Here is a 25,392-nt window from a genome sequence, read left to right on the forward strand (position 1 = left end):
TACCTTAAAACCTGATCATGCATGCCATGTGGAACTGAAAGTGACCTTTGTGGAAGCATGAACCTTGCCACTTTGCCCAATATCTCCATTTTTCACTTTTGATTTGGAAAATCAAAAATAAAAAGTTTCAATTTTTCAATTGTTTTTCACGTTTTGATTCACATGCAGGACAGGTAGCAGCTGAGATGTGTTTAACCTGATTAAATGTCACCAATATAATATAATATTATTATTTAACACATGTTAAGAATCCCAGTATTTTCAAATAATAAATTACATATACAGGTAAAACTAGCTACTTGGTTAGTTTGTTGTAATTTTTTAGCATTGGTCGAACTATACTATTTTATTTTATTCTAATACTCTTTCTGTCCTATTTTATTTGCATGGTTTGATAAAACACGAATATTAAGAATTTAGTCAACAAAAAATATTTTCTTCTTTTTTACCCCTTAACTCATTAAGATATCAAGAAAAACTTTTTATTTAATGAACAATCATAAAGGTTATTATGAAAAAAATAATTATTTATATATTTAAATTTGATAACCTTTCAAATATTTAAAAATATAAAAAAAATAACAAACAAATAAAATGAGACAGAATACAGTACTAGGTAGATTTATCTTTACTAATGATTTGGGTGATAGGCTGATAATTATTTGAAGATTTATGTAATGATTTATGTGAATGTGAGGTTCTATTCAGCATTCGCGAGCGACAAGGATGATAGTTAGTGTACGGAAGAGAGAAACATCAGGGTACCGTTGTTTCGTGGTAATTGATTTGATTTGTATCATATAAATTTTCAAATCATATTGTCCAAAATATCTTTTTATTTTTCTGGTTTAAACGTAAGATCCAAATGTCATTAATCATGGTGCTCTTTTTTTCTAAAGACATACGCTTCCTCAAATGGGTTGGTGAGATTAACTAGACTGAATATTTCTTGTAGCCACTGATTGTGGTTGGTCCTACATGAGTCCCATTATCGGAAACACTGCAGCTAGAGGCGGCAGTGATGTTGCCCCTCGGAGTCACCCTGTAAATGCCACTCAAGAATGACCATTTTGTATCCTATGAAAATGGAAACTTCCTAAATGGTCAGTAATTTGTTCTCGATATTAGTCACTGCCATGGCCCGAAATCGGAGTGGACCTCAACTCAGCCAAATCTGTCCTAGGACTGAGTCCACAAACTCCAGTCCAAAACCAGAATTGTCGCTTGGAGGGGCCGGTTAGATTCCAGTTCACCCTGCCAATAAGCAGAACAACCAGAATCAATAGTTCCAGTTCAGATGCAGTTTAAACCATTTAAAAAAAAAAGAAAAAGAAGCGGTCAAATGGTCACACTGATTAACTGTTCCGGCCAGGAACCAAACTGGCACCTACAAGGTTAGGGGCCTGCTCAGAAGCGGCACTGGCGGTGGCCAGAGCCCTGGATATTAACACAATTAATATAAAATCCCCAACGTCCAGATTCAAAATTCAAGAGCAATTAATTTCTCGTTTTTCCATAGTGCCTCAAAAACCATAATATATTTCACACCCAATTTAAACCCATAAGGATCAGCTTAACAAAATTCTGAAAAGGAGCAATGAATGTTAAGCTTCAATAAGAAACATTGCAGCATGTCAGCATAAAATGATGTTACATGTGGTGAAGCCAACGTACAGATTTTCTTCTCTTTTTTTTTCCAAAAAAAAAAAAAAAAAAGACACCAATTAAACATCAGAGTTATGCCTTGGCCTTTCCGGCCTGGAGAGTTTGGATCCTTTGTTGTAACTTTAAGATCTGCAAGGTAAAAAAATCATGAGAAACAAAGTAGCAAATAAAATTAACCTAATCTTGAAAACATAACCCTTTGTGACATAAATCGCCAGCCAATTTATATGATGATGCAAAAGCAACTCCACAAAGCAAATTGACAATAAGAGTACATAAATGTACAATTTGAAGTATGCATAGTCAGTGCACCCTTCATATTAAACCAGAAGGTAGAAAAATGAAATTATAGATATAGCCTCAGAAACAGGAAATATCTCAGCCTCTAACCAACAGAATGCAAGGGAATGTATGGATTACAAATTATGAGTAGATGAACCCATAAAAATAATTGAAGGTGTGTGATAACAACCAAACCATGTGAACTACAAGTAACGTGCCATGCTTGCCACTATAGCTTTTAAGTTAATGGGCCAAATTTCAGTAGCGATTCTTAAAATTACCAAAGTCACAGCAGTTGTTTATCCCCAAACAGTTGCCCATATTAGTTGGATTCGGATTCATGTGTTGGGTATGAGTACATGTGATAGGCACCAAGGATGGGTATTTGAGGGTAAAGAAACGAGTCAGAGAAACCAGCAGACAAGGATATAAGCTGCAAAAGCTTCCTCAGAATGACAAATCCTAGACTTCTGAGATCAAATGAACATGGACCTAATATATAGCGGGAAAAATCACAAAGAAAAAACAAGGAAAGGACAGTTGTGCTAATGTCACTCTTTGCATTATGAGAAAAAACATCAGTTTACATGATCTTAAGATAACATAGATTAAATAGATATTCGACAGTTGGTAGCCTCCAATTTCAGTTTCTGAAAGCACAATTTTGAGATCAGGAAATATTCTAGGAATTTCCATTGAAACTAAATAAATTTACAGTTTACATCAATCAGAGTTAGGATCTAATCAAGTCAAGACAGAAACAAGCTCATCTCAAGTTCAATTCAACAGGAAATCAGGACCGACTCTGATCATCTGACATGCCCAAAATGCTAATCAATGATTTAGGTCCATCAAAATCAAACATAGGAATCCCTTAAAGCTGACCAAGTTGTATACAATATGCGCCTTCAACAAACCTCACATTTCTAAACTATAAAGGAAGATGAACAAGTAGTACCAAATGCAACAAAAATCATTCATGATTACATCATTCTACTGAGTCTTGCTTAAACATAACAATCTGAGAAATCAAGAATATAATAATCTCTGCCAGTTCCTTTTAATTTCCATATAACCTACTATCCACACATTACATGACAGCATCAACTAATAACTTCTATGGTTCACAAACCTGCCACTCAAAATGCATGCATTAATCTCATCATAAATGAGGACACCAATATCAAGATTTTCATCTGGGAAGGTTATCCATGTGACAGGCATCCCCAAATTTAAGATGCATATTGCAATAAAATCTAACTGAACTTCTTTTTTTCCTAGAAACATAACTGACACACGAAAATACCAACAAAGCAAAAGGCTAAATTTGGTTGGAAGAATCTTTAGATAATAGTCAAAGATGTAGGTAACCTACAATCATGCATGCGAAGTTGCAAACAGATCCAAAATAGAGCTAAAACAATGATAAAGTAGGAAATTGAGCAACTGAGGTTGACTCTTAACAGTTCTAAACAATGAAAATCTGTAGTTATAAGTACTTGCATAACTAGACAAACAATTGGGTTTAGTAACCAGAAAAAATAATAAATAGGTCACCACTATGTATCCCTGATGGAAAACTATATGTTGTTCAATGAGGATTTGGATCCCAGGAACCCTAATCCATTTACGATCACAGCAAAACTTCAAATAACTCATCTAAGCTCTTGAATCGTTTTCAAAATTTCCAGTAATTGTACTCAAATACCAAAGTAGAGGAGTAAACTCTAGTCAGGAATATTAATCCAAATACTGCAATCCTGAGAAACCAGAAATTATAGCCCTCTAACATAAGTAAAATGAAATCGACAGACATGAAAACATCAAGCAATACAATCTGTCCAAATAGAACCAACACACAATAAAAAACTTTAAAATTAAATGGATATATTATCACATCATCGACCACAATAAAAGAATAGGCAAAAAGCAAAGGCATCATCCAAGCAGGGAGCACAGCTAATAAATAGGTGAAAAAGAAGAAAACAAACCGCATCCTTCTTGCTATTTTGCTTCTCTTCCAAGTCTTGAAGAGTTGCATCAAGCCGCTTCCTGTAATACAAAAACACACTCTTAATCGGCAAAAGATGGAATGCACTAGAATAACAACAATAACAAAAGGTATGAACAACCGAATGCCAGAGGTAGAGGGAAGTATGTGATAGTTTGTGGCATAAGCACCTAAATATATGGACCAAAGACATTAAAAGTGAAAACTAAGAAAACCACACTCTTCCCTAGATCTGCATCCACTTTATTTATTTATACAAATTGCAACAACAGCCTTTTTTTTCGAGATTGGTTTTGCGATGATGCTATCCCGCACTTTTAATCTCTTTTACTGAATCTCTTTCCATCCATCCATTAGGCAAACAGATAGAAAGAAAGATTCAACCTTCAGGAGAACTTTTTCAAAGTTGGATCCCATTCAGGAAGTCACTCATAGAAACTCAGATGACTATGCATTAAGGGGGGGGGGGGGGGGGGTGGGGGGAAATTAAAATCAAAACAAAATGGACGAAATTTTCCTCATTATCAATCATTTGCAAATTCAACAAATGGCTTGGAAATTATCATCTCTCATGATTGCTACGTTAAGTCACACCTAGTTCCTTGTCAGGAACGTTTACAGTTAGTGCAACCTCATCTAGTAAATTGAAATGGACTAAATATACCACCAATATTTATTTCCAGTGCCAATTAATGACTATTTTACATAAGTTCATCACAGTTTCAAAAAGTCAGCATCCATTATCAGCTAAAAAACTATAAAAGCTAGAAAAAACCAATCATTCGCAACCCAACTGACCAAAGTAATGAAAACTTACAGTTCAGCAGATATATAATCGATTCTCTTGCGAACATTGGCATTGGCTTCTGCCAAGTCCTGCTTCACAAGAACTGGACCAATCAACTTGTAAACATTTGCATCTTCTTTCAATAAATCCAACTCCTGCAAATTAAACCAATTAGACACCATTCCGCAGTCACCTGTAACATTCATCAAATCCTTGCAAATACACAGACCTTGAGTACGAGCTCATTCTCGCCGAGCTGAACAGTATACTTTTTCCTCACTTGGTGATTCTTTGCAATATCTGCCATTGATTGTTGTGTCATTTTAGGGTTCTTGTCCTTGAAAATAATTAACAGTTGTGTACAAATGGAATAGGGTTCAGTAAAGAAGGAAACGAGAAGCTTGCCTTTTTGATGCTTGCTGAGATCGTTGGCTTTGTTCTCGAGATCGCGCTGCAATTCTCGAATCGCCGTTGACGATGCCATTGCTTTTGGCTTTTGCTCGCTGCTGCTTCCTTCTGCTTCCTCTTCCGCTTCGCTTCGCTTCGTTCTTCCTTTGCTTCAATTCCATTATATTTTAATTAAAAAAACAAATTTTTCGGCTTAGGCTGGGCCTCTTACTGGGCTTGAACTAAAGCAATGAGTTTGATGAGCGAGAAAATTTGTTCAATTGCAAAATGCTGCCGTTCTCGTTCGCGGACTAAAATGACCAGTCGTCCCCCCTCCCAAAAAACAAAAAAAAAAAAAAAGTACTTTATTGTAACACTTTATACTCTTTCTATCTCAAACGATCAAACGGGAGATTATTCGCTTTGGAACTAGGAAGCGACTATATTAAAAAATCCTTCATAATATATTGATTTTACGACTATCGTGCAATTATATTAAAAATTTTTTATAACATATTGATTTTAGGACTCGATCATATAATCACCATAATGCATTTCAACTACTAAATTAAATTGTATTAAATTTTTACGCTGATTTTCGTGGTAGATGTCTTAGCATTTGGGCTACTTATTAATACATTTATTCATTTATCTGCCTAACATAATAAATGTTCTTTTTTTTCTTTTAAGAAGCATTTTTCAGTTTTTTTTTTTTTTTTTTCTTTTGAGGATAAAGCATTTTTCAGTTTTAAATACTCTCTTTTTAACTAAAAATGTGAAAGCAAATGAAGAGACTTTGCGCTGCGTGCCCCTAAAAGAAGGGAATGTATAGCCTGTCTCTTCTCAATTATTGTATCCAAAAGAGAGTTGTCAAATTTCAATTATTAAGAATGATTGAAATAATTTTCAAACTTCAATTTTGCGGCACTTAAACTTTACAGATGATCTATTATGCACTTAAATTTATAAATTTTAGTAATGTTACATACTTTTCGATAGTATCAAGATTTTTAGGTTATTGGTTTTTATCATAAAATATTGACTTGATATATAGTTAATATGACTTTAGAAATAATAATTTTCATAAATTTTAATTTTTTAATGAGTATTTAATTGATATAATTTTACAAGTTTGGAGTATTCAATAAAATAAATTTGAAATTTGAAGGTTTAATATGTGAAATTTTATAAGTTAATGTGTTTAATTGATAGAAGTAAAAGTTGATGATACCGTAAAATTAAAATAACAAAATTTATGAGTAAATTTATATAGTTAGCCTTTTCTTACTTATTTTTGATAAAATGTCGCCAACACAATTATTGTTGTAAATTAAAATCAATATACTAAATAATACTATCCTTTCAAAAAAAAATATATATATAAAATTTTAGACAAGATAATTAAAATCAACATACTAAATGAATATTAGAAAATTTTGGACAAAATAAACATACATTTTAAAAACAAGTTCAAATACTGTGCAGAAGTAAACTAAATTCAAATACCGTGTAGAATTAAATTCACATAAATATTCATATGTACTACCTTTCATTTTGCATTTATTTAGCCATATCAAAATTGAATTTGAGATCCAAGTGAGAAAGAAAGAGAGAGGAAAAACATATTCATAGTAGACATTATGCAGTGAAAGGGGAAAAAAACTATATACTAAGCGGAAAGCATATAGAGCTATATTCATAGTTATAAATAAATAAATATATATAATCAGCAGACGTAATCTCTTTATGTCGCAGAGAATTATGTTCATTGCTTTATAAATTATGAATAAGTTGAGATATATAGAGCCGTAGAACTCCAAAATCAAAATGATATTTCTACAAATTAAAAAGGTCAAATAAAAAATAAATTATATTAAAGTAAAAGTTTTGGTATCTCTAATTAAAAAATTAATATATAAAAATTAATTTTAAAAATTATAATAATTATGCATTAAATGAATATTTTGTGTATAAATACCATTATAAAGTTTGAACTACCACAAAAATTTTTATAAAGCACATGATGAATTTATGCAATTAGCTTTTTATTTTATAATAAATAAATTCACGAGGCGTGGAACGTTGTCGAAATGCTGTCAATCCGCGGTGCTCAGTGCGCAGTGTTCCAGCAGCGACTGCCATTCTCAAAGTACGGGAATTACTTGCCTAACTTTTTTTATTATTTTTGGCTATTACTATTTTCTTTTTATAGATAAATAAAATATCAAGCCATGACTAATATAATCCGATTGAATTTAAATCCGTAATTTCACACAAAATTTTTTCTACAATTCAATTTTAATTAAATTTTAGTTTTCATAATAGTATGGAAAAAAAGGAAAAATTTTGACTTAATTTAAATATGATTAAAAAAATAATAATTGGGTCCTAATCTAAAATAACTTAACTTGAAATGGCATGAAAAAAAAGAATCCAAAATAACTTTAATCAGTTTGATTTAATTCATTCGCCTCTCTACTTTACTTCTAAACTTTTAGGCTGTGATAAAAAGAAGAAACTCCATTATTTGGCTACTAAGCTCAATAATATCATATATTTTCATTATTGAATTCTCTCATCATCTAAAATAATAATAATTTCATGCAAAAGCAGGGGAATGGCTATTTTCACATCAAAACAAATACAATTTGGTTATAATTTTGAATAAGTAAATTTTTTTCTTATTATTTTTATCATTTATTAACTATTTAAATATATTAATGAGTGTTGAGATAAGTAATTTTATATATTTTTTTTCTTTAAATAAGGTAGAAAATTTTGATCTGCATAAATGATGTAAACACTCGTCCAAAGCACCCAATTCTTTATAAACGGAGCAATGTGAGCTGCTTATTTTAAAATTTAACCTTATAACATTTAAATGTTTGGCTTTTGGCAATCACTTATTTCATATAAGCTTTTTTTTCTTTCCGTTTTTTGGTTAAAGTATATTTTGCTTATACATTAAAATTTGAACCTTGCTAGTATATATATATATATATATATATATATATATATATATATATATATATATATTTTACATTGAAAACATATGCTGATTAAATAATGGTGGTGGGAACATAAGAGGAGACCATGTTCTTTTCTTCTGCAAATATGTCAAACTGCAAGGAATAACAAAGCAGGCATTTTATTAAATTAATAAAGTAACGCCAACTTAAGTTAAAAATACTCGAAAATATTTATTTATTATAAGAATAGGACGACAGTGCAGGAATCTTAGATAAAAGCCACACACTCTCTGCTTCTTTCTCTGCCTCCCCACAAACACAAATTGTCCATCCACACTCACACTCACACTCAGAGAGAGAGAGAGAGAGAGAGTGCGTGTACCTATTCCCCAACCAAGGAGTGAAGAGCTACAATGGTTGAAAGCTCATCAAGAAGCAAATGGTTCGCTTCATCTATCATTCTCTTTGCTCTGTTTGCTACTGCAACCCTGGGAGAAGATGGTACGTTTCTTCTTTGACTCTTTACAGGCCTTTATATTTCTTCGTATTCGCTGTTAATCTCATATTCGCTTTTCAATTCTGAATAAAACGCACCGTTTTTCCCCTTTTCTTTTTCATTTATATGCTGTGAGTGGGTAGTCGTCATTTTTGAGATCTGATTAGTCTCCACGATTGAGATTCAATGTGGGTTTCCTGGTATATCCGTTAATGTCTCCGTAAAACTAATTTCTGCTAGGAGTTGGGATTCATGGATTAAACTGAACTTGAAAAATGAACTTTTGACTCGCACAGTTTTCAGTTATTCCAATTTGCAAGTGAAATAAGACTTCGGTGATTTTCGATTTCAGGATCGGTGTCCAAAATCGGTAATTGATACCTGAATAGATGCTAAGTTTACTAATAGTAGTATAAATGCATTCTACCTTTAGAAGCTTTAAATTCTTCAAAGCTTTCAGGTTATTTTAGTATTTTCCAGAACTGCCCCTTTCTTCTTCAGTGAAGGTCGCTGTTTTTGCAGAAAGACGAAAGATTAATTTCCTTCTTGAAAGCTACTGTGCTTGGTAAAGGATAGGATGCCTAATGGTTAATTATTCTTTAAGCTAGATAATTATTTGTATTAGCACCGCTTTAATCATAATTTGCTATGATTATAAGTCTTCGAGCCTACAAAAACTCTAGGCCCACCATCATTAACTTTGGGTTTCTTGCAGGCTTTTTTTATGCTTTATTTCAGCTACCAACCTTTTTCTGATATTAGTAATTATGCCTTGAGCTTTAAATTATTTATTAAATTTAGTAAATGGATTAATTATTAATCCCTCAATACACTTTTATTTTTAGTTTTTAATAAGTTATTTTGTTAAAAATTATTCATACTTTTCTAAGACAGTTATTATTTTTTTAATTTTACACTTTTATCACTAAGTATAATAACTATTTTTTACAATAATCCTAAACCTCATCTTTACCATTTCATTCTTAATTTTTAGTGGTAGCTTAATGGAGAGAATTGTTTAATTAGAGTAATTAAATGAAGTAAAATGTTTACTTACTCAAATTAAAGAGTATTTTATTACTAATTTAAATAAATTAATCACTTTATAAAATTTTAAACAACATAAAAAAGTTGACAAGGGTAGTATTTAATAGTAAAATTAAGTGCAATGTATATAGTTGGTCCAAGGAGTCCTACATAATTTAATTGTAATGTTCATGGGACAGGGATTGACAAGCTCTAAAATGATCAGATTTCAACATCCCAAAAAGATATAATATTACCCATTAAAAATAGAAGACATATATAAGTATGTCCATTGCCCTAGATTGCGTATCTCGTAGGACAGCATTATGTCTTTTCGAAAAAAAAAATATTAAGTTTTTAACTTTTCAATCAAAAAATGCCTCAGATGATTAGGAAATTAATTAGCAAAATCATAACCTTAGTTTATGCTGTTCCTTTTCTTTCACTAATTTATTTATTTATTTTTTATTAAATCCTTTTCTTTTCATTTTTAAACCCTCCTTTGTACGAACTCCTGTATTTTAAAAGAATAACCAGAGTTTATGGTGTTGAATTGCAATTAAAAAAAAAAAAAAAGAGTAGAGTCATTGACCATTGGTACTTCTACTAGTGGACCTTTGAATCAATATAATAAGGTAAATAAAAGCCAAAATAAAACACATTCCCGCCAAATATTAGGTATTGTTTGTTCCCTTAGCAAAACGACAACGTAGCTTTCTGTAAAATCTTACTGGTACTTCCCATTAAATAACCATCATTGATCTTCTCAGTGTATCATCCCAATCTCCAGCTGGATAGCGTCCGTAGAAATGAAAAAGCGTTCCGTTAAAATATGGACTTTTTTCCTTATTCGTTGATTGTTGTTTTAAAAAATAAAAAAGAGAAAGCAAATAGTCAAAGTAGGGCATTGAAAAGATGGGCCAAAACGGTGCGGTAGGGCCGATGCGCTTAACGCGGCATTTGGTCTAAATTTGGATATCGCGTTTGCGCGTTCACATCATTATCATTATTTTGTCGTTTTGAGATTCCGCAAGCAAAAATTATAAATGTGTTTTTCTTTTGTGTTTTATTTGTTAGGAGGGTACCTTTTCATATGCATCGGTGATGATTTACTAGCTCTTCGCTTCTTATTCTGGTTCTATATTGGTTTTGATTCGTTTTCCGTTTTGAGGTTCATGAATAGATAAGCCCTATCCATAGTAGATTTTCCTTGTATTTTCTTTTTCTTTCCTTTGTTTTTTCCCCTTATGTTAATAAATGGCTGGCTTATTGAAACCCATGTCATTGTCATATCATTATCAGGTTAAATATCAATAAGATCAACATCAATCATCAAGCAAATATTTGATTATTTAAAGCAATCAAATACATCAATTTATTAAATTTTGCATGCAAAATATGTTTAGATAGTAATTTGTTAAAAGGATAAAATAATAAAGTATAATGGCCCACTTCTTAAAAAGTTAAATTAATAATGCAAACTAATAAAAAGATATTATACACTTTGGATAGTTTTTCTTAGCATATTACATCCCAATCACAGGAGGCCTAAGGAACAATGATGTGTGCATTGAATTAAAGAGGGGTCACTTCAACTCTCAATTGTATATGCTATAATGTCGTTTTATTACTCGCGTGCTGCCCTGGATTTTTGCTACCGTCCACTCAGACTCACTATAGTTTTTACACCTTGTTGCATATGGAAAATTATCTTTAACAATTAAACATGCATGTCTGGCGTTGCATGTGGCCCGCCACCTTTGTCTAAATAATTTCTATCCAGTTACTGTGTGTGCTTCCTGTTATTATTTCCACATGGCAACAACTATTTGTCACTAATTTTTTCTTTTTAATGAAATTATTTTTCATTAGAAATTAATAATGCTAGTGCTTGCAGGATTGGTGTTAAATGGTGATTTTGAAACAGCGCCAGCAAACGGTTTCCCAAGTGAGGCCATAGCGGACGTACCCAGCGAAATCCCGAATTGGAAAATAACCGGTAATGTAGAGCTAGTCTCTTCGGGGCAAAAACAGGGCGGGATGCTCCTCATTGTACCCGGTGGAACACACGCAGTAAGATTAGGCAACGACGCAGAGATCAGCCAAGAACTAACGGTTGAGAAAGGAGCAATTTACTCAGTGACGTTCAGTGCGGCTCGCACGTGTGCTCAGCTAGAGTCACTTAACGTTTCGGTGCCACCTGCATCGCAGACGATAGACTTGCAGACATTGTATAATGTGCAAGGATGGGACCCATACGCATGGGCTTTTGAGGCAGAAGAAGATAAAGTGAGTTTGGTTTTTAGGAATCCGGGCATGGAGGATGACCCCACTTGTGGACCCATTATCGATGACATTGCAATCAAGAAGCTCTTTGCTCCTGACAAACCCAAAGGTAGTATCTTTTTCTTATGATTTTATATCAAAATCCCAAAGTAAAAGAAAAAAAAGGGTTGTCCTTTGATTTTGGTAAATAAGTGGGTCCTCAAGTATACTTTTTGACCTTTCCATTTGGGAGCGTTGGCATCCAATGTTTTATGTTTTATGTTTGATGGTGGTCTTTATATGAGTAACCGATTTGTTAAACTAGTTAGTAGTTCATAGGGCCTATCTTATCTCTTGATGTTAATTTGGATCGTGGACAACCTAATCATGTTTTTTTCTTTTAGAAAAAGAAGTCAGTGATACCTGATTAGTCGGGCCAACAAGCTTCTGGTCATTCATTAACAGTTAACTAATTTTAAGTTCATATAGCAAATGATATTTTACACCGGCTGCAAAGCTGCTACCCCGACTGTTATGATTATACCAGCAAATTTATAACCAGACTTCTGTCTTTTGTTCCTTCAGATAATGCAGTGCTAAATGGTGACTTTGAGGAAGGTCCATGGATGTTTAGAAACGTTTCGTTAGGGGTTCTGCTTCCAACCAATCTTGATGAAGAAACAACTTCCTTGCCTGGTTGGATTGTGGAATCGAATAGGGCCGTTCGTTATGTTGACTCCTATCATTTTGCAGTTCCCCAAGGCAAACGTGCCATTGAGTTGCTTTCAGGTAAGGAAGGTATAATTTCTCAAATGGTTGAAACAGAACCTAACAAGGCATACACCTTGTCATTTGCTTTGGGACATGCTGAAGACAAATGCAAGCAGCCATTAGCAGTTATGGCTTTTGCCGGAGATCAAGCCCAGAATGTTCACTATACACCTGACTCTAATTCGACATTTCAAACTGCTAATTTGAATTTCACTGCCAAGGCTGAGAGGACCCGCGTTGCATTCTACAGTATATATTACAATACCAGAACTGATGATATGAGCTCTTTGTGTGGGCCGGTGGTGGACGATGTCCGGGTTTGGTTTTCGGGTGCTGGGAGGATTGGGATTGGTGGGGTTGTGCTTGGGCTTTGGTTTTGGGTATTGGTTTTGGTTTTGGTTTAGATGGGTGGGTTCGGCGGTAGGATATAATATAAGGAGTAAAAATATGCGTTTCATGTATGTTATCATAGTATGGTAATAGGTACCTTGGCATGGGAGTTTTCGTAAGTTGAAATTCCCAAAGTTTGTGCTATCTTGTGAGCTTTACTTGAGAGTTTTGCTTTTAGAAATGAGAATGTTTCTATTATCTTTGTATGTTCATTTATCTTTTACACGACACTTAATAATAGTTTCCTAATAGTAAGCCAATTAACGATGTCAAATAATTGCAGATAAATTTGCCATGATACTAAGCCAATCTTATGTGAAAGATAAAAGGCTTGGCTCATTACCAAATAATATAAATATAAATTCTTATCTAAAACATAGCAAGCAAGATTCAACCTAAATCACTTACAAGACCTAAAATTAGGGAAGATGCAACTAAATTGGGCTAATACGTAAGTGACAAGTGACAATGTTAAATTGATCGCAGCATTATAAGGAAGGAGCTTACCTCTCCTACAAGATGAACGACATGTGAAAACTGGTTTTAAGGAGGTCTAAAAGGCATGTCGTTTGGAGGACTTCACATTAAAAACCTTGGAGGAACGGTGCGTTGAACGTATGGTTTAGAGATGTGAACGAACGTCAACGACTGGACTTAGCACAAGCGGCGAAATTTTAAAAAAATTCACGTTTCGACGGAAAATGAATTGACCAAAATGTCCTTTCAAGTTCCATTCCTGTATAAAATGCGGTCTGGGCGAAATGACTAAAGAGAGCAGGAGAAGAAAGGGCGGGAGGGATTTTTGCTCTTCCAAGTTTTTCCCACATTTCTCAATAAAACGCCTCCGTTTCTTCTTCCTCCGAGACTCCTCTGATGGAAGGTGAGGTGGGGCCCAACGCATTTGGCGCCGCCGACGCCGATGCCGTCGTTTCAACTGCGGTGCCACATCCTCCCCCGCATGATTCTGATTTCACTCCCGTTGGATCTCCCGATGACGCCCTGGCCCTGCCTGAAGTTCACGCTTTGCCGTCTGATGAGGATCATGAGCTCGAGCTCGAGCATGATGACTACGCAGATGCTGAACACGATCACGATCACGATCAAGATCAAGATCAGCCGACTGCGCTCACGGATCCAACCGAGGGCCTCAAGCACAGGATAATCAAACAGGCAAGCCCTCTATTTTGTGTTATCCTTTATATTGCTTTCATTAATGGTGGAACATTATTAGCTATCTAATTGGACGTACTATTAGTCTGCATATCAATTTAATCTAGATAACGATTTTCGTTACTTAGAAAATGCACCGAAAGTATATAATTAGGGTTTTCATCTTCTTAGTTATGGAAAGGTGATTGATGATTTAAAGGCCAGAAATTGGTTTATCATTATTTGATAACTGATTAAGGACGAAACATGTACATGCATTTTTCTATGACTTATTCTTCAACTCATATTAAGAGAAAATTTCATAATCAACATAAAGATTCTGAATTAAGATGGCATTGATCCTCATATTGAAGTTCTCTTTTCGTTTTTCAGGTGGAATACTATTTTAGTGATGAAAATTTGTCCACTGACAAGCATATGATAGGTTTGATGAAGAAAAAGGAAGGGTTTGGTAAGTACTTTTTCCTTCATCTATCTCTCTTCCTTGTAGGCTGAACTTATGTATTAGATTTGCTGAGGAATTGATTAGAAGATGCTGTTTAAAGTTTATGCTCATACATGTGAATACTAGCACATTATATTATTGGCGATTGCTAGTGCACTGCTCAATGGATCTAAGACAATGAAATGCACTTATCCAAATTTTTGTTTTGTCCGTGTAAAATTTTCTGTCAAGCGCATCCAGCATCCTTATGCATGAGCAGCCAATAATTTGACAGAGCTTACAATAACAAAACCTATAGCACCTTGTTTTCCTTTCTTATGGGTTTTCTTGTCTCCTTTATTTCTCTTTCATTTTGCTTACAAACCATCAAGCAAATGGACTCCATTCATCTTGACTAAAGGATTTTTCTTGGGAGAGACAGTACCACACCAAAAATCTCTGGCAACATGCATGTCCTATTTTAGCTTATTTACATTTTAATTTGATTATCTTGAGAGGATAGTTATTTTATTATACTTGTGATTAAGAAACTTCAATGTCTGTTGAGGACTTTGAGGCCACCAGTAGGTATTGTCTTTTGCCTTCTCACAACATTTATCTACGTGGAAGACTTGAAAAGAGGATCAAATGTCCTGTTCTGTTGTTTGTGTTGCTTTTGTATCTTGTTTATGTTCAGACGTCAAACAGAAGCATTCCATTCTTTTTTATTTTTTGGTTATAAATTTGTATTTTTTTATTTTAGTTTAATTTTTTGGGTTTAAAGTTATTTAATCATAGCATAATCATTCATTTGGTCCCCATTGGGAAGTCAAGAATAGAGTTGTCGAAGATGATGAAATAAGACAGGTACTTCTGACAGGTTGCTTGCCCTGGATGTTTTCCTGGTGCGACCAATCTAAGTTGTGCCGAACTTCTGGGGTTGCTCTGAATGACTTTGCAACCATCTTCCTGATTCATTCTCTATTCATAAATATATCTTTTTGGTTAAGTGCCTGAATGTTGTAATGATCTATTAATGCAATTGGCTCACTATAAACATAATATGGTGGCTGAATTTTTTATGCCTCTAATCTCTATTATGGAGAACCTTATTCGTTACATGGTACTATTAATATTTACAAATGCATTGTCTTTTCTAGTGACAGATTTGTACGAATTATCAGAAAGAAAGCATCTCTTTATATTCTATACATGAATATTTTCTAGCTTCTTTGAGAAGGTTGTTTTGTTCAAAAATTCCCTCTCCATCATTTCAAATGGCATTATTGATGTTGCTGTTGCTATTGTGAAGAAATAAAAGAGAAAGCTAGACAATTTGGGGACAAATCTAATTTTTACTGTATGTATTGTTTATATACAAAACCTACTGCCTATGTATTTAACAACCATACAGCTACCTACTGCCTATGTATTTAAAACCATACAGCTTTGTTGACTTTTCTAATATAAGAAATAATTTAATTATAAAGCTAATAGCTATTGATCTTTTTCATTTTGGGGTTTTTTGTTTATTAAGTTAATTAGTGTCATAAGTGATTTTTTTAAACAAAACAAATTTACTAATGAAATCTCTTTTTTTAAGCTCTTGTCCATTTTCATGATATTACTTGTGCTCTTGGTTCAAAAGTATATTTTCATGATCTCTTTACGAATATATTGCACACTTCTTAGCCTATAATTTCACATCAGCTCTTTTCTTGCAGTTCCCATAACAATTATTGCTTCCTTTAGGAAAATGAAGAAACTCACCCAAGACCATTCTTTTATAGTTGCTGCACTTAGGGAGTCTTCTTTTCTTGTAAGTAGCTGTATAATCTCCTCTCTTTTATCATGATTTCATTGAAACTGGCTTTATTACCCATACATTGGCGATTTCTCTCAAACGTGATAAAATAATTTAACTCCTCTAACTTGCTTTATATAATTCACAGGTTGTGAGTGCAGATGGAAAGAAGGTGAAGCGCCTTCATCCTTTTCCACTCGCTGAGTTTAAGGATCCGAAGGTATTTTATTGAAGGAACTTGATAATTTTGCCCCTATATTTTGGACATGTTATGTGCAGAAACTTTTGAACATGTAATTTCTGGACCCTAGTTATGCACTGTTCTGGTAGAGAATCTTCCAGAGGATCATTCAGTAAAGAACATTCGGCGAATATTTGGTGAAGTTGGGAAGTATGCTCTTTAATCTATTCTTCTTTTCTTTTTCTATTTAAATCACATTTCTTTTTGGTATGCATCATGCTAAATATAATTTTATAAAATTCTAGGATCAAGCATATATCCATTCGTGATCCTCATGCTATGGAAGAGTCCAAAAAAGGAAGCAAAGCAGATGTTCTGATCAGTAGCAAGGTATGACATTCTCTGCAAGTCTATTAATAAACATGTACTAGCTGTATTCTTTATTTTATCAATTGTATATAACAATCTCATTATCAGGAAAAAATTTGTAAAATTTTAACATAACGAATAAGCAGTAAACTACTAATCCAATTTTCAAAATTTTTAATGTAGTTACATGCTCTCGTGGAGTATGACACTGTTGAAGCTGCAGAGAAGGCTGTAAGTATCAACTATTGTACAGAAACTCCTTGCATGTGGTTAATGATCCTTGCTTATTTTAAGCGGGCGCTTTTCTGTAATTGGTTCAGGTGGCTACTTTGAATAATGAACAGGACTGGAGAAATGGATTGAGGGTCAAGCTTCTTAAGCGAATGGTGAGAATCATGCTTCATCTTCTATGCTATCGACACTGTTGGTAAGAATGGGTACTTACGTTAATTATCTGGTGATAGGGTAAGTATGGACAAAGAAGACAAGCCTGGAGGGAACCTGATACTGAAAAGAATAACACTGGGCGTGGATCTAACCAAATGGGAGATGAGGAGAATCATAACTCGAGTGAGCACCATGATGAAACACATGATGAAGAGGTAACAGTTGTGAGCTTTTCTTTTGAGCCTTCATTTATATCCTCAGACAGAGCCCTTGATCAGTACTGGTCTTGTTATTGTTTAGTCAAGCTCTCAACAATAGATTTCATTCCATTTTTCAAATAATGAATTGATCTTTTGATTGATTCCAACTTGTAATGGTTTTCTGTAAACTCCATCATTTTGAGAAAACTAGTGCATATTCTCTTTATTCGTTTCAGGACGGGGAGCATTTATCTAAGGAGAAAAATGGCCACAAAGGTCGTAATAGAGGACGATCACGGAGGAACAAGTATCGCACCACCAATGGGCTGGGTAATTAGACAGCTGTTGCTTTTACATTTGATGTTTTCACATTTCTTTCTTAATATTGCACCATTCATGTGTTTTATCTTGGTTTTCCCCACAGGTCATGGAGCTACTTCCTCTGCACATGCCATTGAGCCGTCAAAGCCACCTCCTGGCCCAAAAATGCCTGATGGAACCAGGGGATTTACAATGGGACGAGGACGGCCTCCTGTAAGTAATCAAAATCAGCAAATAGTATGACTCACCACATGTAATATCCATAGTATTGTGTGAGATGGAAGTGTGGGTGGAGATGTGTTTCTGGTATTTCATATAGATGTGGCTGATTGGAAGCAAGTGTTTGTACTGCTAGATTGTATTATCAGTTGTGCTGTCTGGTTTTGCATATACACTCCAATTCAGTAGTACAGACGAATGTTTTGTATTTGTTGTTAGATTTGTATAAAAGTGCAATATTCTCGTAAAGAATTCAACACGCTTGCATTATACTTTGATTAGTGATTATTCTTTTGAATTTGTTGTACAGCAAAATTATTATGATCAATTATTATTATGAATATAAGGAAATGAACATTTGTTTTATTAAAATGGACAAGATTGGGGAAACGTTCCCTATATCCTGAGACTGGGAGCCCACGTCAAGCAAGGGGTCAGGAAATGTAGCTTCTAACAAATTTCTGCCACGCTTGTTTGTTGCTGGTAAAGGAAAGAGAGAATAAAATGAAGAGACGGTTAGAAATACGAAGGTTCGTGATCGTTAGATTTTACAACCTGGGTATTGTAACTGAGTTATAAAAATGCTTCTAATTTTTTAAGTGTCTTATTATTTAAATTTAATTGAATTTTTTTCATTCAGCGAGATTTGATGGATTGAAATAAGACAGTGAATTTCATAAAATAACCTTCCTCTAATTTCATTAAATTGAAAAAAACGCTTGTCGTCAGTATGATTTCAACACGAGAACTCCCACGGTCAAGAGAGGTTCATGGCCACATCATTTCCTTGATATTGCACCTAACCTTGCTTACTATATGGACAATAGTTCCGAGTCCTTGGGGTAGCATAGCGCCACCTAACCAACACGTGCACGTTAAGTTTCTTGAAAGAAACATGCGTGCGGAGACACCAAAGCGAGACAGATTGACAAATATGGAACCATCTTCGTTTTTGTTTTCCCTTTCCCTCGTCGGCATACATCCTCTTAAAGTGTATATGCGATGTAGACTTTTATTGAAAAATATATAAATTCTGTGTCATGACTGTTTTCTCTCATCAACCTCCGTTCGAAACTTGGTTCCATTCTTAACTCTCAATTTCCTGTTTTTTTCATTTTCTTCTTTATTTCGAGTTGGTACTCATGCGATCTCTATACCATCTCTCTCGTTCAGGCCTCTTTCCACCTCGAAAGAGCTTTTCTCTTTCTACAGCAAATTCAATTTGCAGTGTCAAGGTATATTCACTATATCATGGCTGTTTTTTAATTAAATGAGGTGCGATTTGAGGAAATATTGAGTCGATCTGGTCGAAACAGTGACTACCGCAAATATAGAAAAACAACATATAGATAAATGCTAATTGCTTTCCAATGACGATATATTGGTTTATTTGTCGATTGTTTTATTGTTTTTTCCTCTTATTTCGTGCAGTTGAACGTATCAAATGTTAGAAAACGTATTTCTCGATTGCAACATAGGATTGTTCGAGTTAGGGCCTTTGATGAGGTAATTTATGCTTTTTAAATTTGAATGTTACCTCCTGTTATCAATTTTGAGGTCCATTTGAGGAGGACTGATTTTTTTTTTTTTTTTAAATTTTTTTTCTAAATGTACGTACGTAACTACAGTATGACTTTGCTCATGCTCTCCGAATTTGATTCTCATTGTTATAGTTTTGGGTTTATAGGATTCGTTTAGCATATCCTCACTGGACAACTTCGATGACAATGATGGTGCAGCTGGGTACTTAATATTATCCAGTGATGGGGAAGACAGTGATGGAGATTTTGTCTTAAATCCAGTGAGTGATATTGATTTGCCTTCTGCTAGAGTATTGAGTAATGATGCTCTCACAGTTACAGCTCACAGGCTTGCAATGGTTGCACAGGGGCGCAGAAGACATAGGCAAGTACATGATTGCAATCAATACAACTCTGTTGTCATTGCTTGTAGAAAGTTTTATTTCTCTCTCCTGATTGTGATGAATTCTACTTAATGATGGTTTTTTCTCTTCTGGGCTTACTGTTGCTTCATTGTTATGCAATATGAAATTAGTAATACTTGTATAAAAGAATATAGAGAACTAAATATAATGATGGCAAAGAATATCAATAACCTATCTAGTTAAGAACTCCATCTTTGGTGACTGACACATGAAATGTTGATAAGCATTGAAATTATGCTTCAGCACTTGTAGACAATGTTTTGATGTACAAAAAACAATTCAACGAATGGAATCTATTTTTTTCTGGCGACAACTTTTTTGTTAGTTTCTCCGGTTTGATGGGTATTTTTCTAATGTTAATACAGGACCAGACTTGGGATTCTAAATACTTTGGGATTAATTGGCTTTCTTATGGTACTACTTTTATTTGTTGATTGGTGTGCATGGAAGATTGTCAGACTACCCCTTCCTCCATTTTACTTATTCTGGCCCTTTTTGATATCAACAACTTTATCTTCCATCGCGGGTTATCTTTGTGTTCCATTTCTCAGAGCTTTGAAGATTCACCAAATTATTAGGAAAGGTCCAATTAGGCATCCCAATAAAAGGGCAACCCCCACAATGGGTGGTTTATTTTTTATACCAATTGGCGTAGGTGTTGCAAAATTTATAGCTGGTTTTTCTTCCATTGAAGTTTCTGGAGCGGCAGTGGCAACGCTAGCATTTGCTGCCATTGGTCTACTAGATGACATTTTAGGTCTCTCGAAGAATCATAACAGTGGTCTATCTGCATGGGTAAAATTATTCTTGGAGGTAAGATTATGTTTTAGGTTGCTTCTTCTGATAGATTTTAAAATTTATTATAAACGAGCTTGCTAATGATAGTTGTCTATGTTTTTACAGATAGCTATTGGGACCTGGTTTGCTTTTTGGTTGGATACCACAAGTATATCATCACCCTACAGCATGTATACATTCTTGTAACTAATATGATCAACATTTACCTGACGGTAACTCACATATCTATTCTTGTGATGAACAGTTTACAAGGGGATGCTAATTTTTGACTTTGTGAGTAATCAACATTATACTAATAGAAGTATTTAAATTTTGGTTGATTGCCCAATGTGTTAACCCCACCCAAAAACAATCCCCTCCATCCCACCTCCACTCAGAAAAAGAAACAGGAAAAGGAAGTGGAACATGGATTGGGAGTCCTAAGAACTGTATCAGCTAGCTACCGACCCTGTGGGGTAACAAATAAACTAGGCAAGGGAAGCTTCTTAGAGTTTGAGAGTTGTGCCTTTTACTCTGTTTTACCTGTTTTTAGCTTATTATAGAGTTTTGAATACTGTGGAAATTTAAGATACTGAGAAAAATTGCGACTATGAATAACAGATTAATTGACATCAAATAGGTTTCAAGAATAAACTTTGGCTTTCTTGTCAGTGCTGGAAATTTATATTTACATGTTCAAATTAAGGTTTTGTTAGTTTCCTGCCACATTCTTACCAGTTGCCACTTTTCCACTATATTCTGTTGAAGGAACCATATAAGTTTGGTGGCGACCATACATGCTTCATCTTGATTAGTTAATTCGTAAAACAACAATAAGTTATTGCTAAGACTCTTTATTGCTGTATGATTATTTGTGCACTGTTGCTTTTCCTCATCCACTTGTTTCTTTGCAAAATGCAGGAAAACGTTAGTTCCTCTACCTTCACCAGTGGGTCTTGTATGCCTTGGAAAATGTTATTTACTGTTGACTTCTCTTTGTTTCGTTTCCATGGGGAGTGGAATCGACTTAACAGATGGTCTTGATGGGCTAGCTGGTGGGACTGCTGCATTGGCCTTTATAGGAATGTCAGTAGCAGTGCTACCAATATGTTCAGGTTAGCAGAGTTTCATGGAACTTATCTTTTTCTTTATTATTATTATTATATTGATTTTTGGGTGGAGGCATCGGTAGCTCAGCTGAAGAAGTGCAACATGTTAGTTGGTGAGCCAAATTTGTTTTTGTGAGAATTAGAATGCTCCAAGTTATCAGAGATGCCATTTAACTTTGTCTTGTCAGCAATCTTTAACGGGTGAATGTAAATCAAGTTGGTGCCTGGGTGAAGCTTTTGAATTGTATAGCCAATCTCTTCAGGCTACTAACTTGTAATCATTTAATGGAGTCCCATCTTAATTCACATTTCACGCTTGGATTGCACCTTTACCCTTGTGCCCATACAAGATTTTGATAAACAATTCTGTATGTGGCTTTAGATGTTTATCCAATGTAAATGTGGTGTTTTTTGCTACTTGCTGGTTTGTTATAGAGATGTATAATTTGCTCTTCCAAGTATTGCATGCAATTATTACTTTGTGAAAGCGGTGATGATTTGAGTTATAAGCCTTTTCTGGATGCTTCTTTTGCAATAACTAACATTTGACCTTCTGAAGCAGAACTTGCTATTTTTGGGGCATCAATGGCAGGAGCTTGTGTTGGTTTTCTGTTGCACAACCGGTACAAGGCATCTGTATTTATGGGAGATACAGGATCCTTGGCATTAGGTGCAGCTTTAGCTGCAATGGCTGCTTGTACTGGAATGTTCCTTCCATTATGCATTTCATCCGGGATCATTGTCTTGGAAGCATCTTCAGTTATTATGCAGGTATATTAAGTTGACAATGCTGTATCTCATTCTTTTCCAATTACAAAGTTTTCCTTTTTTCATCTGAGCATTTATTTCGAATTCGTCTGCTCTTTTGAGACTGTTGTGTTTTCCTTCCCTTTTTTTGCCCTCTCTCTTTCCAATGAATGCTTTCCTGCTTTCCCAATTAGAGATGTAGTCCCTGCCTGTTCTTTGCTATTGCTTATCCCTGCTGCCTGCTCATCATGTGCTATAATGGTACAATCCTTGACTTTTTACTCGTCATTCCAAAACATATTTTTTCCTCTCCTATGTGTTAAGTTGATCTATTTTGACCTGGTTATTTAAATCTAGTAATGTTTGTGTGAAGTTTCTTGTTGACAATTTGATTGGGAAACTATAAGAATCAAAACTGGAAAGTGCTGTTGGTATACATTTTAGGTGGATTTCCGTGTGATTGCCATTAAACGAACAGAATATTTGGATGTTACTCTCTCTCCACGATCTCTAGTTTCTAGGCTGACTATATTCTGAAGTTTGATACTATATTAATGAAGAAGAGTACTCACTCCTGTCGCATTTTACTTCACCGACATTATTGAATGCTTGCCAATAATATCATGAATGCCCCTAACTAATAAGGAGAAGTGTATTACATTATGTTGTATTAGCGTTCAAACAACTAAATAGATATGTCGGCATTTTATATGATAATGTTGTATTTGCACGATGTTGATACAACCTAGACATGCCCTCAAGTTATCACGTTGAATGCTGCTGGTGGAACTTCCATGTCTAAACACTGCTTATGTTCCAGGTAGGATATTTCAGGGCAAGCAAATGCTTGTGGGGAGCTGGCCGCCGGTTGTTCCTGATGGCACCGTTTCATCATCATCTTGAACTATGTGGGTTCAAGGAACCAATCATTGTTGCTGGTGCATATGTTGTGTCATGCCTGTTGGCCGTAATTGCTGGGTATGTTGGTCTAATATCAGCTTAGCTTCAGAAAGCATTTTTGCTCGATAGCCTATTATTATTATTTTTTCGCCCCGGTAGTTAGGGTCACTAGAGTCGAGATCCGTTGTATTTACCAGATGATTTCTTGATTTAGTTTTGAAACTTCAATGTTGTATCATTTGCTTTATAAAATTGGCAAATGGAAATTATTATTTATTTCTTGTACCAAATTTGAGTTCAGGTAATTAACTTTTATTTGCCTTTGATAAATTTTGGATAAGGTTATACATCCTTTATCGATTTATGAATTTTATCCGTTATTTTTTGGGGAAGACATTTTTTCATTTGAGTACAATTAAACTACAATCATATAAATTTTTATTTATTTTTAAAATATATAATTTTTTATGCCATATGATTATTTTGTCAATTATTAATTTATTTTTAAAAATAGTCTTTAAAATTTATAAGTGCAAAATTTATTAACAACAGCAAAAAATTTATTTATAAATTTATCATACCAATTAAAATGGGCATACCAAGAAAAACAGGCTAATTTTATTGACGCTAGTTAAAAAATGATTTAAGATGTGTCCGTGAAATTATCCCTAAGAAAAAAAAAGGAGATGTCAATACTGCCCCTCTTTATTGCCATATACAAGGGAGGAATTATTGAAAATAAAAGGGTGAGAAAATAAGAGGAGCTCTTGAAGGGCCGCCAAGGGAATATTACTAATTTGAGGGGCCAATCCAAATAATTACAAGAAGTCACGAGGCATGTGTACAAATCCAAAATTTCACACACTCGCAAAGTAAAACCCTAATCCGCTTCTCTCATATAATCGCAGCCGATACAGAGCTTCTTGCTGCTCTTTAGGGTTTTCGCGTTTCATAACACACAGCCACCACTAAACCCTTCTTTTCTCTATCTCTATCTCCATCTCATTCTCATCTCGTCGCAGCCATGGTAAGCAACTCTTCTCTGCTTCAGTCCATTTGGTTTCTTTATATGTCCCAATTGATCTCTTTGCTTCGTTTTTGGTCCTCACATTTTTTGTGAGGAACCCTAAAATTCATGACGAGATCTAGAACTTTGCTCTGCTTTTGCTGATTAGTTAGTAGATTATGAATCTTCACATTCAGTAGAAACAAATACGATTAGTTTTATTCGGCTTTAGTATATTTTAGAGCGCAATCGACTTAAGTTGTCCATTTGGGAGTTCAGTTATATGAACTTATCACAAACTGTGGTTTCACCGATAACTCTGTTTTTTTCAGAAAAAAAATAATAAAATACCTGTGTTTAAATGGACTCCCTTTGTGGAGGAGCAAATAAAAAATCCAAATTGATACTCTCTTTGATTCGTTTACGGTCTGTAAATGAATCAAAGAATTGGTTTTCGGAGCATTTCTTGAGCAGCAAAATCGCAATGTTCTTTGTTTTAGCATTTTAATGTTAAACCTACAAGAGGATATTTTGTTAGGCTCATGTGCATGGTCTAATTTTGGACGAATTATCACACTAATGCTGAATGCGCATTGAATCTAATCTTATTTTTTTCAAATACATGAGGTTCTTTGTTATTTGCAAGATTTGTTGTATTAACTTTTATGCTTGGTGTGAGTGATTTTATAGTCGAAAAGAAAGACTAGAGAGCCTAAGGAAGAAAATGTGACACTTGGACCTGCTGTCAGGGAGGGTGAGCATGTTTTTGGAGTTGCCCACATCT

The 25,392-nt window shown here is 34.4% G+C and overlaps 4 protein-coding genes and 1 long non-coding RNA gene across 5 annotated transcripts; 4 read left to right on the top strand and 1 right to left on the bottom strand.

Moving 5' to 3' along the window:
* Positions 1 to 1,582: 1,582 nt before the first annotated feature.
* On the bottom strand, positions 1,583 to 5,312 carry PFD6 (prefoldin 6). Its single transcript, XM_089715928.1, has 5 exons — positions 5,151 to 5,312; positions 4,975 to 5,045; positions 4,776 to 4,900; positions 3,939 to 3,999; positions 1,583 to 1,794 (listed from the first exon to the last, which is right to left on the bottom strand). Exons 1-5 carry the CDS (start codon positions 5,227 to 5,229, stop codon positions 1,738 to 1,740), a joined length of 393 nt encoding a protein of 130 aa, XP_089572054.1. The 5' UTR covers positions 5,230 to 5,312; the 3' UTR covers positions 1,583 to 1,737.
* A 3,052-nt stretch (positions 5,313 to 8,364) lies between these two features.
* Positions 8,365 to 13,261, top strand: LOC149492369 (protein BIIDXI-like). The gene is made up of 3 exons (XM_089715927.1): positions 8,365 to 8,602; positions 11,521 to 12,018; positions 12,474 to 13,261. Exons 1-3 carry the CDS (start codon positions 8,515 to 8,517, stop codon positions 13,061 to 13,063), a joined length of 1,176 nt encoding a protein of 391 aa, XP_089572053.1. The 5' UTR covers positions 8,365 to 8,514; the 3' UTR covers positions 13,064 to 13,261.
* A 549-nt stretch (positions 13,262 to 13,810) lies between these two features.
* On the top strand, positions 13,811 to 18,381 carry LARP6A (RNA-binding protein). The gene is made up of 11 exons (XM_089715926.1): positions 13,811 to 14,219; positions 14,592 to 14,670; positions 16,368 to 16,462; positions 16,596 to 16,667; positions 16,759 to 16,838; positions 16,934 to 17,018; positions 17,181 to 17,228; positions 17,318 to 17,383; positions 17,462 to 17,599; positions 17,821 to 17,914; positions 18,009 to 18,381. The coding sequence occupies exons 1-11, from the start codon at positions 13,923 to 13,925 to the stop codon at positions 18,146 to 18,148; spliced, it is 1,194 nt and encodes a 397-aa protein (XP_089572052.1). The 5' UTR covers positions 13,811 to 13,922; the 3' UTR covers positions 18,149 to 18,381.
* Positions 18,382 to 19,177: 796 nt separating this feature from the next.
* On the top strand, positions 19,178 to 23,932 carry TRANS11 (translocase 11; the record flags this gene model as incomplete). The annotated part of the gene is made up of 9 exons (XM_089716411.1): positions 19,178 to 19,202; positions 19,298 to 19,359; positions 19,556 to 19,630; positions 19,812 to 20,029; positions 20,435 to 20,882; positions 20,973 to 21,037; positions 21,768 to 21,961; positions 22,518 to 22,726; positions 23,523 to 23,932. Coding segments are annotated over 9 exons (1,479 nt in total), but the record flags the coding sequence as incomplete, so codon positions are not given.
* Positions 23,933 to 24,301: 369 nt separating this feature from the next.
* On the top strand, positions 24,302 to 25,383 carry LOC149492372 (uncharacterized). The gene is made up of 2 exons (XR_016318706.1): positions 24,302 to 24,629; positions 25,299 to 25,383. It is a non-coding gene; the product is annotated as an uncharacterized LOC149492372 (long non-coding RNA).
* Positions 25,384 to 25,392: the final 9 nt, after the last annotated feature.

This window comes from Jatropha curcas, chromosome 11, assembly GCF_041381405.1.
Source record: "Jatropha curcas cultivar XTBG-Jc1 chromosome 11, XTBG_Jcur_1.0, whole genome shotgun sequence".
Classification (NCBI taxonomy): domain Eukaryota; kingdom Viridiplantae; phylum Streptophyta; class Magnoliopsida; order Malpighiales; family Euphorbiaceae; genus Jatropha; species Jatropha curcas.

Coding starts and splice junctions, on each gene's coding strand:
- PFD6 (XM_089715928.1), bottom strand. CDS start 5,229: ATGGCATCGTCAACGGCGATTCGAGAATTGCAGCGCGATCTCGAGAAC. Junction 5,046..5,150: donor TCTCAGCAAGCATCAAAAAG/GCAAGCTTCTCG, acceptor AATCAATGGCAG/ATATTGCAAAGAATCACCAA. Junction 1,795..3,938: donor AAAATAGCAAGAAGGATGCG/GTTTGTTTTCTT, acceptor TTTACCTTGCAG/ATCTTAAAGTTACAACAAAG.
- LOC149492369 (XM_089715927.1), top strand. CDS start 8,515: ATGGTTGAAAGCTCATCAAGAAGCAAATGGTTCGCTTCATCTATCATT. Junction 8,603..11,520: donor TGCAACCCTGGGAGAAGATG/GTACGTTTCTTC, acceptor TAGTGCTTGCAG/GATTGGTGTTAAATGGTGAT. Junction 12,019..12,473: donor TGCTCCTGACAAACCCAAAG/GTAGTATCTTTT, acceptor TTGTTCCTTCAG/ATAATGCAGTGCTAAATGGT.
- LARP6A (XM_089715926.1), top strand. CDS start 13,923: ATGGAAGGTGAGGTGGGGCCCAACGCATTTGGCGCCGCCGACGCCGAT. Junction 14,671..16,367: donor GAAGAAAAAGGAAGGGTTTG/GTAAGTACTTTT, acceptor CTTTTCTTGCAG/TTCCCATAACAATTATTGCT. Junction 16,463..16,595: donor TTAGGGAGTCTTCTTTTCTT/GTAAGTAGCTGT, acceptor TATAATTCACAG/GTTGTGAGTGCAGATGGAAA.